This window comes from Ursus americanus, chromosome 30 (genome assembly GCF_024610735.1).
Source record: "Ursus americanus isolate L20-20 chromosome 30, mUrsAme1.1.p, whole genome shotgun sequence".
Classification (NCBI taxonomy): Eukaryota; Metazoa; Chordata; class Mammalia; order Carnivora; family Ursidae; genus Ursus; species Ursus americanus.
In genome coordinates, this window is record NC_142156.1 from 29380709 (window position 1) to 29397745 (window position 17037).

The following is a 17037-nucleotide window of genomic DNA, read 5'->3' on the forward strand; positions in this document are numbered from 1 at the left end:
CTACAGTAAAACAACTTCATGATGAAGCACAAATAGGAATATTAGAGTAAATAAGCGTTAAAGATACATTCCTCTTTTTCCTTCCGTACCCCCAGTTTTAATGTATTAAATTATCTAGGGTTCTGCTGGCCTACCTTTTTTATTAGCATTAATTTGGTCTTAGATCACGTTCTATAATGTGAGCTCTTTTGACATGTTAATCTAGTTTAATCTCTTTTGTTCCTTGAAAAGATTTTACTTCAAGAATTTCAAATAAAAACAGGCAATGATTAAACCTGGATTACCTCTAAATGTTTGATTAGGTATCAACATGGGTTGGTGGTTGGGCCACCCACCAGGAGTTATTGGAAGACTTGCTTGCAGGTGTCCCTTGTTCATCCTGCCATTAGAAAAGAGCTTCTCGGGGGGGCTTCTGGAGAGTGTATGGACAAATGAGGCTCTCTGACCCCTGCGTAATGAATTTTACAGTAAGACAGTGACTGTCCTTGGGTTTTTGTCTTCCCTAAGCAACACCTACTGTGTAAGCAGTGAAATCACTCCTGGTCCTTTGCTTGAGCCACACTTCCCTGTTGGTGAGCTTCTGGTAACACAGGGGAGGGGTCACCCAGAGCAAAAATCGTGGTCAGTACTGCTGCACCCTGGCCTGCAGCCTTCTCTGTCTTCAAGCTTGGTCTGTGAGCCGACTTAGCAAGAGCCCTGGTAAAATTGCGGCTTTCTAGCCCACCTTCAGGAAGTCTGATCCAATCCCCGTTCCTGGGGTGGGCCCAGCAACTGCTTTGAAAGAGGCTCCCCCGCGAGGGATTAAGTTTGTGAAGTTGGAGAACTTCTGCATAGGTATTGCAGGGCTACTATGCAGATCACCAGTCTCTTTGCTTTTATTGCACCTCTCCTGTTTATAAACGTTCCATGTCTTCCCATGCCTCAGAGTAAAGCCTTCACTCCTTTTTTTTTTTTTTTAAGATTTTATTTATTTATTTGACAGAGATAGAGACAGCCAGCGAGAGAGGGAACACAAGCAGGGGGAGTGGGAGAGGAAGAAGCAGGCTCATAGCGGAGGAGCCTGATGTGGGGCTGGATCCCACAATGCCGGGTTCACGCCCTGAGCCGAAGGCAGACGCTTAACCGCTGTGCCACCCAGGCGCCCCTAAAGCCTTCACTCCTAATTAGACAGGCAAGGCGCCTCACACTTGTAAGGTTCTCTCCTCTACCCTGTGTCACACACAGCCTCCACGCCTTTGACCAGCCCACCACTGTGCTCAGCACATCCTTCGCTCGCCTCCACTACCAGCCTGCGTTACCTTAGGAGATCAACCAGCGCCCTAGATCCCCAGCTCCCAACTGGTCACGCCGGCCACTCTCACCAAGTCCGCGGCAGCCGCAGACTTGGCAGCTTTGCCACATGGAGTTGATGCTCGTTATGTGCTTACGAAAACGAACCCTATCTTTTGAGATTTAATAAAGCTGCTGAAAACCGGCCTGGACTCCGTGGTTTCAGAAATAGTTAACTTAAGGTGGCTCTGCAGCCCGGGATGCCCGCCAGGCACCAGGCTAAGAACCGCTGTCGTCCACTTGGCCTCGCAGGCTACTCGCCAGGCTTTCCTACCTCCGGACACGCCCCCGCCCACACGGCCCCTGGGCCCTCCTGGGCGCCTCCTCCGCTTGCCACCGCCCCCCGGCTGTTATTGGCGGCTCAGCCCGGATATCTTGTTTATTGGCGCGTGTCAAGGAGGCGGGTGAGGGGTCAAGCGTAACATCTCAGAGTTCATTGGTTCCTATCCGTCAATCACACGGCGCGGCTTGTCTTCAATCTTCATTGGCTAGCGAGCTCAGAGGCGGGTTCCGCAGTCTCCCGGACATGGCGGACGGTGGCGGCTGGCGGGTAAGTGCGGGGGGCGCCGGAGACGTGCAGGGACCTCCTTGGGCTGGACGACCGGATTACCCGAGCCATCTCCCAAGGAGGGGGCGGGATGGGGGTGCTTAGGCGGGCAGTGCAGCGGCCTCTGGCTCAGGCGTGCTTCTCGCTGCAGCCGCCGCGCCCCTGCGAGGCCTACCGCGCCGAGTGGAAGCTCTGCCGCAGCGCCAGACACTTCCTGCACCACTACTACGTCCACGGCGAACGGCCGGCCTGCGAGCAGTGGCGGCGCGACCTGGCCAGCTGCCGGGAATGGGAGGAGCGCCGGAGCGCGGAGGCCCAGGTGCACGCGGGAGCCAGGGGTGGCGCTGGGCGGCGGGGGTGCATTGCCCCGGCGTCCGAGTGCACACGGACTACACCCTCCCCACGTTTCAGGCCCCGGGACACTGGAGAGGAGTACTGTCTGGGCCGCTCCGCTTGTTGTGCTTCCTTTCTTTTGAGAAATATCAAAAATTAGTATATCAATGGGGCTTTAAGACATTGAAGTACAAAGAAAGGAGGAGAACGTAGAATGTTTTGCAGAGAGAGGAGGGATCCCCTAACAGTGTGAGGGTCCTCAGCAGGCCTGCAGAGGAGGTGATATTGCTGAGGCCTGAAAGACCAGGAACCAGCCTTAACAGCCTTCACCCAGCCCAAGGCGGGGCGCATCTGAGGAACACAAAAAAGGGTCAGGTGCTTGGAGGAGAAGGAGGGTGAGCTATAGAGCGGTAGGGGATGAGGCTGGGGAGGTACCAGGGACCTGGTGGGCCGTAAAGAAGGGTTTAGATTCAGCCTAACCGTGTGCTGGGAAGCATGACCTGATTTATATCTTTAAAAGATCAGTCTGGGCGTCCTGGGTAGCTCAGTTGGTTAAGCGTCTGACTCTTGGTATTAGCTCAGGTCTTGATCTCAGAGTCAAGAGTTGAAAACCTCGCACTGGGTGCCAGGCTGGGCATGGAGCCTACTTAAAAAGGAGGGGAGGCAGGGAGTGCCTGGGTGGCTCAATTGGTTGGGCGTCGGGCTCTCGATTTAGGCTCAGGTCCCGATCTCTGGATTGTGGGATCCGGCTCTGCGCTGGTAAGGGAGCCTGCTTGGGATTCTCTCTCTCTCCTCCTGCCTCCCTCCCTCCCCCTCTGCTTCTCCCCACCCCCCCCCATCCCTCTCTTAAAAAAATATAGACATAGATATTTATTGGTCTGACGGCCAGGGTGGGAGAGTGTATTATGGAGGGCCAAACAGACCAATGAGGAGGTGGTTCTGGTTTTCCATTCATTCAGCAAATATTTATCATGTTGGGAGCTCTTAAAGATACAGGAGTGATGAGAACAGAGCCCATGCCCTTCTGGCACCTTCGTTCCAGTCTGGAATAGGTAGTGGTGCCTTGGAACTATTGTGGATGGGGACATGAAGAGAAACTTGAGGGTGCAGTGCTCATGGAGAAGGGGGAAGGGGACCCAACAGGAATGGCAGCTGCTTCAGCGTGGTTAAATGTATGTGATTATTGAAACAGACAAACAGATGTGGAAAGCAAGCTGCTGTATAAAAGAAAATGGTGACAGGTCTATTATAAGTGGAAATCAAAAAATTGGGAAAGATAGCTTGTAGCCTAGGTAGCAAGAGATTAATAACTTTTTTTAGAGAGAGGTCATATATCAGTAAGAAAAATGGGGATGATTTCAGAATAGAAAAGTGGGCAAAGGGGGTGCCTGGGTGGCTCAGTCAGTTAAGCATCTGCCTTCAGCTCAGGTCATGATCCTAGGGTCCTGGGATGGAGCCCCGTTTTGCATGTAAGTAAAACTTCTCCCTCTGCCCCTCCCCCTGCTCTTGCTTTCTCTCTCTCTCTCTCTCAAATAAGTAAAATTTTAAAAAAATATTAAAAAAAAAAAAAAAAGTGGGCAAAGGGCCCAAAGAAGGAATTCATTCAAAAAGAAAATCAAATGACCTGGTATACAAGCAAATGACAAGTGCTTTCTGCCCAGTGCTGAAAAGTGTTTGGAGAGTCAGGGGTACTTAGGCAGTGTTGGTGGAGTGTTGCATGTTCTGACTGTCAAAAGGATACCTTTTGACCCCCTAGTTTTACTTCTGAAAGTCCATCCTAGGGAAGTAACTGGGTAACAGTGCAGTTAAAAATTCAAAATATCTGGGGTGCCTGGGTGGCTCAGTGGGTTAAGTGTCTGCCTTTAGCTCAGGTCATGATCCCAGGGTCCTGGGATTGAGCCCCACATAGGCCTCTCTGCTCAGTGGGGAGCCTGTTTCTCCCTCTCCCTGCTGCTCTCCTTGCTTGTGCGCTCTGTCAAATAAATAAATAAAATCTTTTAAAAAAAAGTTCAGAATATCTGCTGCATCACTGTTTGTGATAGTGCAAAAACTGAAAGCATCCTAAGTGCCACTAGTAGACATGTGAGCAAATAACTTCCTCCACACCGTGGGGTACGACATAACCATTAAAAAAAAAATAGATAGTAATCTCTCTGGGCAGGGCAAGGTACCCATAGTTTATTGCTTAGTGAAAAACCGAGGAAGTACAATAGGCAGTAGATTATTCCATCTTTAGGGAAACATGTAGCACTAAAATTTAGGTCTAAAATTGTGTTGGGGAAGCTGTTAGTTTCACCACAGGGACAGAGGTCTGGGAGTTTTTCATATTCTTTGCATTTCTGATTGCTTTTTAAATAAGAACAAAAACATTGTTTAAGACAGTAGAGCTTGAGCAAAGACAATTAGATAGAGAAGGTGAAATTATGTATGTAAAAAGGCCAGCATAGTGCTTGGCACCTACCAAGTGCACCTTTCATGGTCATAAGGTACTGCCCCATGTTTATTTTGGGAGGACAGTGGCAGAGAAAAGCCCGCTGGTTGAGTGGCACCTATTGTCTTTCCTCTGGATTCCTCCTCACCTGTCCAGGGCTCTCTGGGCATGTGTCTCTTGCCTCATCCCACTGTGGCCACTCTTTCAGACTCTGTCTCTCCTCTCAGCTCAGCCTCATGCTGGTCTCAGCAGGTAAATCTGATTAGGTCTACTGAAGGTATCAAGTCCTGAGGCCCAGAAGAAGACATTTTAAACTTTACTCAGATTATGGTTATCTGCACAATAGTTTTTCACAGTAGCTTGGGAGAAAGAATGATCTAGATCTGTGTGTTTTAGTATGGAATAATCGCCAAGGTTTATTAGGTAGAAGCAGCCAAGTTCTGGAGTGGTATGTGTCATACGCTTTGTTTGTCCAGCTTGTTTGGGAGGGTGCTGAGGAGGAGGGAGGTACAGGGGCCATGTGAGCCGGAAGTGACCGGGGTCTCCTTTGCACAGCGGTCCCTCTGTGAGAGCGAGCGTGCAAGAGTCCAAGCTACACGGAAGCACGCCCTGGTGTGGGCCCTGAGGCAGAGCCCTCCTGCAGACTGGCACCTTCCTCTGCCACAGGAGGAGAAAGACCAGTGATGAGCACCCCTGAACGGCTTCCTCTGATCTGTTTCAAGTGGGGCTGTCGCAGGACCCTAAGGATGGTGACTGGCCCGAACAGTCTAGCGGGTCCCTGAAGCTTCCACTTGGCTTAGAACACAGAGCCTGAGGTCTCCAGCCCTACTCGCCCACCCCTGCTGCTGCCTTGCTCTGACAGTTTTGCCCACTGCACAGTTTCCAGGATGCCAAACACCATTGCAGATCCCGGTGAGCAGCCAGGTCAGGCTGGTTCATGCTCCCACCTGGGGACAACAGCATTCTCAGGTAAACTCTTGAGTGGTAGCCCTGACCCAAGTGGACACATAGGGGGGTCAGAATGAGGTAACTAAATGGCTGTGCTGTGATGAGCACCTTTCCTGGTCCTGGCTTGGTGACACAGTGCATTGCCAGCCCCTGGTGCTTACACGGAGCTTTGGCCAGCTCACTAAGTTCCTCTGTGGACACAGGAGGGGTGTTGCTCCTCCTAGGAGATAGGCCTCTTGAAGACTCTGGTTTTTAAGAAACGCACACAGCTACAGAATACACAACCCCTCATTAAGAGGGATCACAGACTCTTGGCTTAAGAAACCCAAGCCCAGGACATGTCGAATTTTAGTCTCTTTCCTCTAAAATTTCCCTTGGTCAGTTTTAGAAAATGTAGATTATATCAAACGCCATTTCGCATGTTTGATTCCAAATAGAAGCTGAAAATTAAATCCACAATATAATAGTTGCGATTGTTAGATTTAGCACCTGACGTTATTGTGCTCGGAGAGTATTGGAATTTTGTATACTTACACTCTTGTGGATGTTTTTAAAATATATGCATATGAACCAACAAGAACTCTAGTTATTGAAGAGGTCTTTTTATCACTAATAAGACGATTTAGCATCTTGTGGCTGCAGAGCAGGCCCCGTGGTGTGGAGCCGAGGGCAGGGCTGGCTGTGTGCCCCACAGCCATGCTGCTCCTTCCTGGTGAAGCTGCCATTTTAGTACCTCCCTCACAACTGGGCCCCAACCTGGCCACAGGCAGTGGGTCAGACATCTTTTAACTCATTCTTTGGGGCAAAATAATCCCATCACTTCAGAAGGGCATACATTAAAGAACACACTTTGCCACCTCGTGTGCATTTTCTCCTGTGTTACCGCACTGCGCGTGCCTATAAGTGTTGGGGGATCTGCACATAGGACCCCAGTAACCTCTCCCTGTATGTATCTGTGAGTGGTAGGGGTGTGTGCACACAAGTCCCCAGGGATCTCTTCCTGTGACTGTGTGTACCTGTCATTGGTGGGGAGGGGGTGTATGCATACAGGTCCCCAGTGGTCCTTCCCTGTGACTCTGTGTACCTGGGAGTGGTGAGGGGCGTGCACATAGGTCCCCAGTAGCCTCCCCTGTGTGTGTGTGTGTGTGCGTGTGTGTGTGTGTACGTACGTAGGTACCTGGGAGTGGGGGAGGGGAGCAGTGTGCACATAGGACCCCAGTAGCTCCTCCCTGTGTGTGTGTGTACCTATTGAGTGGTGGGGACGTTTGCACACAGGTCCCCAAAGGTCGTTCCCTGTGACTGCGCGTACCTGTGAGTGGTAGGGGGGGTGCACACAGGAGCCCAGGAGCAGAGGTGAGTATAAAGAAGAGTCTATCCTAGGATGGGTGCCTTGATATCTAAGTCAATGAAGGTATCTGCCTTGTGTCTGTGTCTACTGGAGCATTTCCGGCCAAGGAGAGAGGGAAGTCTGCTGGGGATCTACAGGCATTCTCTTCACTCTGAAACACAGGAAGGGAACCTGCATGATCCCTTGGGGTTCCTGGGGTGGGGCTGCAGCACAGCAGTCCTGAGAGGCTCACCTCAAGGGACCCACATTCTCTATGTGCTTGTTTAGGGCTAGAGGCTGCCCGCCACTGAATGCTGTTAGGCAGTCTTATTCCGTCTCTGCTGTTCAATGATTTCCACACTGACAGATAATCATTGCTGCACAGAATGTTCCTACATCAGCTCCCGTGTTCACCCTTCACAACATCTGAGCACTGGCTACATGCCAGGTGGGGGTTGAGGCTCTGGGATTGCAGTCTTGAAATGGGCAAGTTGCCTTCAAAGAGTTCCAGGTGAGTTTAGGGGACAGACATAAACATTTGAACATCATTACATAGTCTAAAATAATGGTAAGTGCTGTGAAGAAAATGGGCAGTGAGAAGATAGAGCAGTAGCTCTCAAATTTTTTGCACAAAACCCTTAAGTTTTATGATCTGGTACATACTTTATATACTGCATATATGGTTGAAACAAGCCTCACAAAAGTCCTTATCTGTACGATGTGATACACTGACATTTACAGCTCTGTGCCACTGAAAATAAAGTGCTGTATGTGCACCAGCTTGGGTGAAACTCAAGTAAATTATGCCCAGTTAAAAAATCTTACATGGGTGCATATGACATAGTTCCATTTATGGAACATTGGTGAGATGCTGTAATAATAGAGATGGAGAATGACTAATGGTGCCAAGGGTTAGGGATGGAAGGAGGGTGTGGATGTGGCTAGGGTACCTAAGGGTATCCTGTGGTAACGGAACCTTGACTCCTACAGAGCTGCATGTGTGATGAAATTGTGTAGTGCTAGACATACACACAGATGAGTGCACACACATAGTGGGAAAACTGAATGCATCCTGGGCTGTGGTACTGACTGTACGTGGTGTGTAAGATGTTAACACTCGGGGAGGCTGGGAGAACCACACACAGCGCCTCCTTGCATCTTTATTTCCAACCTCCCATAAATCTGTAACTACTTTAAAATAAAAAGTTAAAACTCCTGGCCCTGACCCCGTGAACTGATTATACAACCTAACGGATGAAACCTACTGTTTGAAAAGCATGACTACAAAGCACCTGCAGGAACGCCTGGGTGGCTCAGTTGGGTAAGCATCTGCCTTTGACTTGGGTCATGAGCCCAGGGATCCTGGGATTGAGTCCCACATTGGGTTCCTTGCTCAGTGGGGAGCCTGCTTTTCCCTCTGCTGCTCTGCTGCTCTGCTTGTGCTTTCTCTCTGACAAATAAAATTAAAACAAAACAAAGCACCTGCAATGGGCAGGGAGGTGGGGAAGGCCTGAGCGTCTGAACCCAGACCTGAATGAAGAGGCCTGAAGAGGAAGGAGCACACAGGCCAAAAGGAATAATTAAGTGCCATGTGCTGATGGGGTGGGGAGGTGGATGGGGGTCTGCACAGCATGACCAGGGGCGGTGAATAGCCAAATGCCTACCCTGGAGCCCTCTGGTTGCTGTGCAGAGCAGTGTACAGGGGGTCGGGGACAGTGCCCACATGGAGAGGTCAGTTGGCTGCTGCAGTAGAACAGGCAAAAGATGGGAATGGTGTGGACCTCGAGGTAGCAGTGAGGTGGTGAAAAGTGGCCAGATCCAAGGTTTGTCTCAAAGGTAGAGCTAAAGAACTTAAAATCCTTGGGCAGTGTTTTTATCCAGTAAAAATGTTTACCTAGTAAGTTTTTAAACCAGAAGTGAACCACACACCAGGAAAACACAATCTGAATTCTTCCTCAAATGAAATGTTTCCCTGGTTTATCTGCACTAAGGCAGTGAAAAACCCAAACCTTTCTGAGGTAGCAAGGCAAGTCACTAGAAGAAATGGCTCTATTTGCTCACTGGACCTTCACTGTTACCGGCCGAATTGTGTTGTTCCCTCCCCCCCCCAATTCCTGTATTGAAGCTCTAACCCCTAGCACCTCTGAATGTGACTGTTTAGAGAGAGTGCTTAAAGAGGTAATTAATTTACAAATGAAGTCATTACAGTGGGCCCTAATCCAATCTGACTAGTATCCTTATTACATGAGAGGCACACAGGAATGATCCTAGGAGGACCCAGGGAGGTGGTGGTTCTCTGCAAGCAAAGGAGAGCAGCTTCAGGAAAAACCAATCCTGCCAACACCTTGAAGATCTTAGAGTTCAGGCCTCAAGAACTATGAGAAACAAATTTCTGTTGTTTAAGCCCCGGGTCCGTGGAACTTTGTTCTTGCAGCCCCAGCACACGAAAACATTGACTATTCCAGACTAACATTTGAGTAAGAGTCAGGTGCTACGCCCTTCTAGGGAACACGCAACTTTGTGTGTCCCAGGCTTGCTCCACTCCTTCAGCCTCCCTCCCCAGCTTAAAACCCATAGCTGGCCCCGCCAAAGATGTGAGGAAGCTCCCGTGCTCCATTTGCCCAATGGGAAGGCCCTGCCTCTCCTTTCTGCACAGGTATGCAGACAACACACAGCACACAGGCTGCACATCCTTCACCTCTGCTCCTTGAGGTACCTAGCTGCCTCTGGCTGGTGGCGTCTACCCCACACAACTGGAATCTTCCTTTTTTACTGGGGAGCAGCGGTAGGTGTCTTGGTCATTCTCTCCCCAGTACCAGACAGGGCAGCATCTCTCACCCCTATCAATCGTCAGGTGAATTAATTTTGTCTCAAACATAAGACAGACACTTGATTAAACGTATTTATTCACAGCAGGCCTGATTCTGTGGCAAGCAGGCTCGAGCCCCGGTCGTGCCAGCTCTCAAGGGCAGTGTGTTCTACGGACAGGCGCCTGCAGCTCTACCTCTTAAACTCCACCTGTGTGTAGACCTTGGTGATATCATGGTACTTGCCTTCAGGGGGCTGGTAGTTGGAGACTGGTGGCGTGTAATCTGGCCCTTCTCTTTCAAAGGGGAACAAATTGGGGTCCCGCTTCGTGGCCTCTGCATGTAGCTCTGGGGACATGAGTTGCAGCTCCTGCAGAGCTTCCTGCTGGGACTCAAGCATGGACCTGATGGCATCCCTCTCCTTCTCATGCTCTTGATGCTTGTACAGAGACCACTTCTTCAGAAGCAGAGCTCTCCGCTCACTCTCCTCAAAGGGAAGCTCTACGTGAGGCCGCTGTCTGGGAACACACAAATCCAAAGGTGTGAAGCTGGGAAGCACTGACCTCACTGGCCAGGTAGTCTGCGCGACTGCATACGACCCAAGTGTCCCCACTGCTACACACAGACGGGACTTGGGGAAAACCGTGGAAGTTAGGGATAAGTTAAAGAATGGAATGTTGATGTGGCAGCAGCTGCAACTGATGTTGGAAGCCAGTGCCATTTGCTTTACTTGGACATAAGAAACAGTGATGCTCTAAGAAGACTGGTAGCACTTCCTCTACCCCAGGCCGAGACTACCTTTGGTGAGAGGTGAGTGCGGAAATTTAAAGTGGTGTTATGAAAATGGACACCCAAGTCCCAGGGAATCAAGAGCCCAGATCAGCCCTAGAATACCAAAAAAAGCACTCACCATGTCCCACCTGTATTGCCAATGGTACACACTTATTACGAGGCAGCAACCCTGCCAGGCCTGTACGCAACACATCCCAACTATGAGTATTTGTACCATAAAGCTAGACGCTAAGGGTTTTCTACCATCGTGATGGGGGCAAGGACTGCAGACTCAAGGCCCAAGTCATCAGTCACAGCTAAAACTCAGTTTGAAAATAGCAACAATATGAACTGACCTATCACACAGTTACTCTGAGTTTCCTTCTCATTTCAGCCATTCAAGAGCACCACCCAGGAATGCTTTTGCCACCTCCCACAAGACACAGTCAAGGAGAAAAGGACTCAGACTGGGACCTAGTCAGCCCACGCCCACTCACCTCTTCCCGTCACAGGTGTGAAATGCAGACAGAACTACCTGAAGGTGATGGAACTCTGTCCTGAGAACATCGACTGTAGAGAACCCTTACCTTGCTTTATCCAAGAGCCTCGCAGGTGTAATAAAATCTTCAATGGGAATTAGCTCCTGGCTAGCTTTCTCCAATCGCCTGATCCTCTTTTTCAAACGGTCCTTTACTGCTTGGTCTTTTTTAGGATCTACCCGTTTCTTCTTTCGCAGAGGTTCTGCTCTAATGGATAAAGCAAACATTAGACATTTTCCTTTTCAGTCTCACAAACAGGCTGAGAGACATGGTGCTAGGTGAAGTGCCCAGAACTTGTATTGTGCTCTCCACTGGGGAAGGAACTATGCATGGGTCTAACCTCATGAGCTGAGTGTGTAAGGGAGATGGCCTCCAATCCAGGGTCCTTGTCAGAACTGTGTGGGCACTGTCAACCCAGGAAGGGCTAGAAAAACTTCATGGGGCATTAGGGTATAAATTGAAAAGACTCATGTTTCTTTTCTTTTCTTTTTTTTAAGATTTTATTTATTTGACAGAGAGAGATACAGTGAGAGAGGGAATACAACCAGGTGGAGTGGGAGAGGGAGAAGCAGGCTTCCCGCTGAGCAGGGAGCCCAATGCGGGGCTCAATCCCAGGACCTGGGATCATGACCTAACAACTGAGCCACCCAAGTGCCCCAGAAAATACTCATCTTTCATGTTGGGTTCAGGTGTGTCTTGGGATTGCAATGGAAATTGAAAATACCAAACCGATGAAGTAGAAAATAATTACTCACATTTTAAATGGATTTGTGATTTTTTTTTTTAAAGATTATTTATTTATTTGAGAGAGAGCACAAGCCAGGGGGAGGGAGAATGACAAGCGGACTCCACGCTGAGCAAGGAGCCAGATGCGATTCGGGGCTCAATCCCAGGACCCTGGGATCATGACCTGAGCCAAAGTAGATCCTTCAACGACTAAGCCACCAGGCACCCCTGGATTTGTGATTTGTAAAAGTGATTTGAGTAATAATAGTGACTAGCACGTCCCTGTTTACTTTTTGGGATTTCTTAATGAAGTTCCTCATCCTAGAGCATTAACAAAAGTCTGATGTACTCTCAGAAACAGATCTCCTACAGTGATAATATACTATTAAAAATAAGTAAATCCTCTGGGTCCCCTGGGTGGCTCAGTGGGTTAAACATCTGCCTTCCACTCAGGTTATGATACCAGGGTCCTGGGATCCAGCTTTGTAGCCAGCCAGCCGGCAGGCTCCAAGCCTGCCTCTCGCTCTCCCCCTTGAGAGAGCTTATGCTCTCTCTCTTGCTCAGTCTCTCTCAAATAAATAAATAAAATCTTTTTTAAAAAAATAAGTAAATCCTCTACCATCAAGTCTGTAGGAAGCATCCAGACCCCTAGGTGGAAAATCTAATCCCCATACCTCCCCAGACCTCTCCAAGGAATCAGATGTCCATGCTGTGTCCTTTAAAACATATTAACAATCCCTTTAAAACTAATTTTTATATAACCATTTTTATGTTTAATTTTTGTTTTCTGATTACAGGCAGCAGTATTCCACATACAGAATGCTGAAAAACAGAAAAGCATCTACCTAAATTTAACCAAGAAATTTTGCAGGCAATTAATTTTGCAAACGAAATGTCAGGTGGTCTTGCTTTGTTCTGTTCATATGCACATCAGTCTCCCGCTGACACCCCCCAAAGAGGTCAGGCCCACGGTAGTTTACCTCATGGGAATGAGCTCCCAGAAGGACAATAATGAAGCTCGCTGGTGGGTATCTCTAACCTGTGTCTGCCAAGTTCCCAGAAGCCTGAAAGAGACGAAAGGATATATAAATATCTGATTCTCCTTACTACACAGGAAAAGAGGAAAAAATTATGCTACCCTCAAAACCTGGGGCCCAGGTGACTGTTGGATGTGACAAGGTCAACGTGGAAGACTTTTCAAAATCCCCCGTTGCCACCAGAGAGCACTTGGGCAGGGTCCCTGCTCGCCAGGGTCCTTGGATTTTCACCCCCAGGAAGAGGTGCGATCAGCGAGATTAAGTGGTCAAGGGCGGTCGGCGAGAGAGCACAGGCGAGGGACCCCACGACCCTGCTGGGGTCCGCACTCACCAACTCCGCGAGCGCAGAGCGCGAACGGAAACTCCCAGCGCCGCGAGGGCCATGGTCCCTCTGGCTGTCGACCCGCTGCTTCCGGGCGCGCACCCCTTGGCGGTCCGGCCCGCAGTGCCCCTCTCAAAGGTCCGGTCTTCCTGTAGCTCCGCGTTCCCGCGTTCCGGCTGTGGAGGGCTGGGCCGAACCGGGCCCGCCCCCGACGTGGCCCCGCCCCGCACGACCCAGCGGCGCGCTGCCACGCCCCGAACGCCTCGCACCTAGCGCGCGGTTTTCCGCTCCGGGTCTCCCTGCCGCTACGAGCTCTTCCCGGCTAAGGGCACAACCCCGCCAGCGGTTGCTGTAGCTAGTCGGCCTGCGTCCCTGCGAGGGCTAAGACCCCGCAGTGCAGCCAGAGTGGCCGAGAGGGCGTCCTTCCGGGTCCAAGTGCCCACGTCTGTGTAAACGGCCCCGATCTTTCCTAAACGCGCTCGTCTCGGCCTCCCCCGTGATCCGTCCCCCACCCTCGGGGCTAGCTCGTTCCCCCGTATTCGTCCGAACCCTGGGGCCGCGGCCACTGCCGCCAACAGGATCCCGGCTCCGGCACGTGGCCTGGCGCTCGCGAGATGCCCAATAAACGCGTATTGATGAATGACGGAAGCTAGCTAATTAGTCGGACTCGGGAACCAGCGAGGTAGAGCTGGTGAGAGGCCGTTCACGCCATCCTGACTCCGCCGGCCCGGGCTGCAGCTCGAGGCCCCGCTCGCCAGCCGCCTTCCTAGCCTACCCCCTTGGCGGCGGCCGCGCCCTGGGCGGGCCCCAAGCGGGGTCACCCTGCCTTGCCCCTGCCCGCGAAGGAGCCCGGGCGGCCCCGTCCGCGTGGGGAGCGGTTTCCCGCCGGGGCGATTTGGCAGGTGCGCGCCGTGACTTCCGGCGTTGCCCGGGAGCCGCCGGAGGAGGAGCGGCGCAGGGGATGCGGCTGTGGCGGCGGCGGCGGCGGCCGAGCGCGGGGGGCGGCTGTGGCGGCGGAGGGGGGCGCGGGCCGGCAATGGCGCGGCGGCGCTGAGGGCGCGGGGCGGGCGGCGGCCGGAGGGCGGCGCGGGAGGAAGCAGCGGCGGTGGCTCCATGGCCCGGGCGCGCTGAGGGACGCGGCTCTCGCCTCAGCCCGGCGGCGGCGGCGGCCGAACAATGAAGCTCCTGAAGCCGACCTGGGTCAACCACAATGGTGAGTGCGCGCAGGGGTCGCGGAAGGCCGAGCCCGGAGTTGAGTCGGGGTCTGGAGTGGGGTCGGAGCCGCGCGCAGGCCCTGCCCGCCTCGCCCCCGACGCGCCCGGTGCCCAAACTGCGGGGTCGGCGGGAGCGGACTTTGTCCTCCGCCGGGGGAAGCCGGCGAGCACAGGCACGTGCTCCGCTTGTCCTCAGCGAATCCGCCCTCACTCCTGGCACTTGCTCTGAGCCCTCGGTCGCCCACCCGTGGTCCGTGGAGGAGCCGCGGCCTGCCTCCGGGGAGCGGCCCTGGGCGCCAGCCAGCTCCTGCCGCTCGTCTGTATCAGCTAGGATGTGCTCAGATGGTCCAGTGTGGGAAACTGGGGCCCAGTCCCCTCTGTGGCTTTTCAGCGGTGGGGTGAACACCTGAAATTTGCATGTCTCTGCCCTGCTGGAAGGGCTGTTACGGCTCCAACCAGAGGCCTGAATCTGGTGACAGTGCCCCCATTTGGGAGACTATGGCTCCGTCCCCAGGGTCCCCCACCTGAAGGAACCACGTTTATGCTGAGCTGAGACATCAGGGTGGCTTGGGTTGGAGCCCATAGGACAAGGGGTGATCTGGGAGAGGGCCTTCCTTAGCCCTGTGGCAGTGGTCCCAAAGCACACCCTGGGGGAACAGACTTTTCCAGTCCTCAGGTTGAGTACAGATAAGCCCCCAAAACTGGTAGAGCAGTTTGTCATAGTTGTACTTTGTTGGCACAAGTGCTGCAGGAGTTGGTCTTTGCTCCCCGGAGAGGTGAGGGGAGAAGACCCCCATCCTCTTGCTGACAGCACTGAAGCCCAGGGAGCGCTCCTCCAGCCTAGGGCCTGTAGCCCTGATTGATTCTAGCCTGTCTCTGCTACAGGAAAAGGGTCACCCTGATTCTGTCTTGTTCCTCATTTCTACTTTGCAGTGCGACTAGAGGGAGCTAGTGTTTTCTTTGAGAGCAAGTAGAAGCCTCTTTTTATACATGTGGAGCTTTTTAGCTTTGAACTTAATTCCCGGGATGCTTTCTACTACCGCAACTGAACTGAACATCTATGTTCTTTCATTCAGAAATGTTCTCTTCTTCTGTCTTCTTACGTGACATCGCTCTCATTTTTCAGGGTCCAGATGAGGTCACCTTTTTTGTTATTGTTGACATTCCCCCTATTTTATTCCACTAGGTGTGCCCTGTCCCTGTGCATGTACTTTCCATATGCTCTCCCAGGGCAGGGGATTGCCACATTCCCCTCTGTATCCCTTGCTACATTCAGCAGTACCTTCACACAAAGGGTATATGGTAAATATTGATTGCAACAAGTAAGCCGAGGTTTCCATAATTTACAGAGACACAGCTAGGCTTACCGTGCATGAAAACAAAAGTGGTGAACTTTAGTTGCATTTCTCCAAGAGCATTTCCTGATGTGTGTGTAGATCTTTCCCTGGAGAATTGGGCAAATGTTCAGTGATTATAAATTACGGTGCTCATGAGTCAGGAAAGGAAAAATTTTGCTGTGTAAGTGAAGATCTGAAGGAATTTTTATTTTAAAATGCTTTGTCTAGATCATTTTTTTGAAGATTTACTTATATATTTTAGAATGAGAGTGAGAGAGGGCAAGCACGGGTAGGGGGCAAGCAGAGGGAGGGAGAGAGATTCTGAAGCAGACTCCTTGCCGACTGCAGAGCCCAAGAAGGGGCTCGATCCCAGGACCCCAAGATCATGACCTTAGCTGAAATCAAGAGTCACCCGCTCAACTGACTGAGCTGCCTAGGCACCCCATAGATGAATTTTGTGTATAATCTCCCCTTCTTCTGTCTTTCTTCTGTCTCTTGCCATTGAATTTCTAACTTTGTGGTAAGCTCCTTTGTAGGACACACGTTTTATGCTATGTAAGCGTAAGTATGTCAGGATGCTTAAGCGATTATCTAGGTACAAATGAGTGAGAGTCTGCAACCAGGCCAGCAGCCAAACCTCCCAGCCTGGCAGAGTGGGCAGAGCAGTGGGCCCTGGCCTCTTCTTGGGGCAGTCTCTTTCTCCATAGTCCTAGAATGGAACAGGATGATACTTGCTCTGCTTTCTTCACAGTACAGTTGTGATCTTTGATTGCAAAGGTAGACACAAAAGTGCTTCCCAGACTATAAAGTGCTTTAGAACTCTAAGAGATAATAATGAAAGAAATTGAGACTCTGGCAGGATAGGATTTAACTTTCCCTTCTTTTAAAAATCTCCTGAAATCAGCCTCTGTCTCTTCAGGTGTTCAGAAGGACTGTCAGGGTGAATTCCCACTGTCCTAAAGGACATAATAATCTGGATCACTACTGAGCGGTCTTTTAAAGACTGGTAAATAGTCGGAGCTGCTGGGAGCAGGGGCTGCTTAGCCAGAAACCAGAGTTGGGGTGGTGGCCCGTAAAAATCACGTTTACTTTGGATTAACAAACCCAAAAAACCATGGTGCTGTGGAGAGTGCATCATTGCACTTTCTGGCTTCCTGACTCTGCATTCATATCTCCTGATTCGTTACTTGGCTTGAACATACATTTTCTGGTGTCTGGGAGTCCAAGGAGAGAAGGACCAGAGAGTCCAGCATTTTCCCTGTTGTGGCAGAGTCCATTCAGCCATGGTGGAGAGGACAGCTAGAATAAAGCTGGTTAAAGGCAAAGGAAGAAATATCTGTTGGGAAATAAGCATACTTTCGGTCTCCAT

General features: G+C 51.1%; 3 protein-coding genes across 6 annotated transcripts in view; 2 read left to right on the top strand and 1 right to left on the bottom strand.

The window, feature by feature from the left end:
• The first annotated feature begins 1786 nt into the window (after nt 1-1786).
• Nucleotides 1787-6444, top strand: C30H22orf39 (chromosome 30 C22orf39 homolog). Its single transcript, XM_045815175.2, has 3 exons — nt 1787-1879; nt 2028-2195; nt 5196-6444. The coding sequence occupies exons 1-3, from the start codon at nt 1856-1858 to the stop codon at nt 5322-5324; spliced, it is 321 nt and encodes a 106-aa protein (XP_045671131.1). The 5' UTR covers nt 1787-1855; the 3' UTR covers nt 5325-6444.
• Nucleotides 6445-9803: 3359 nt separating this feature from the next.
• Nucleotides 9804-13943, bottom strand: MRPL40 (mitochondrial ribosomal protein L40). The gene is made up of 4 exons (XM_045815187.2): nt 13127-13943; nt 12739-12822; nt 11081-11239; nt 9804-10240 (listed from the first exon to the last, which is right to left on the bottom strand). The coding sequence occupies exons 1-4, from the start codon at nt 13177-13179 to the stop codon at nt 9916-9918; spliced, it is 621 nt and encodes a 206-aa protein (XP_045671143.1). The 5' UTR covers nt 13180-13943; the 3' UTR covers nt 9804-9915.
• A 220-nt stretch (nt 13944-14163) lies between these two features.
• Nucleotides 14164-17037, top strand: part of HIRA (histone cell cycle regulator) — an 87594-nt gene continuing 84720 nt past the window's right edge. For 2 of the 4 annotated variants that reach the window (XM_045815089.2, XM_045815088.2), the window contains exon 1: nt 14165-14330. In XM_045815089.2, coding sequence (XP_045671045.2) covers nt 14294-14330 — 37 coding nt within the window. In that variant the 5' untranslated portion in view covers nt 14165-14293. Of the gene's footprint in view, nt 14331-17037 lie in introns of all 4 variants that reach the window. The other 2 variants (XM_087857508.1, XM_045815087.2) reach the window with 2 other exon arrangements.

Bases quoted from the DNA above. Each gene is read 5' to 3' on its own strand.
- C30H22orf39 (XM_045815175.2), top strand. From the start codon at position 1,856: ATGGCGGACGGTGGCGGCTGGCGG. The intron at 1,880-2,027 runs GTAAGTGCGGGG...TTCTCGCTGCAG, and splicing joins CGGACGGTGGCGGCTGGCGG to CCGCCGCGCCCCTGCGAGGC. The intron at 2,196-5,195 runs GTGCACGCGGGA...TCCTTTGCACAG, and splicing joins GCCGGAGCGCGGAGGCCCAG to CGGTCCCTCTGTGAGAGCGA.
- MRPL40 (XM_045815187.2), bottom strand. From the start codon at position 13,179: ATGGCCCTCGCGGCGCTGGGAGTTTCCGTTCGCGCTCTGCGCTCGCGG. The intron at 12,823-13,126 runs GTGAGTGCGGAC...CGTCTCTTTCAG, and splicing joins GCTCTGCGCTCGCGGAGTTG to GCTTCTGGGAACTTGGCAGA. The intron at 10,241-11,080 runs GTAAGGGTTCTC...GTGTGTTCCCAG, and splicing joins AGGCTCTTGGATAAAGCAAG to ACAGCGGCCTCACGTAGAGC.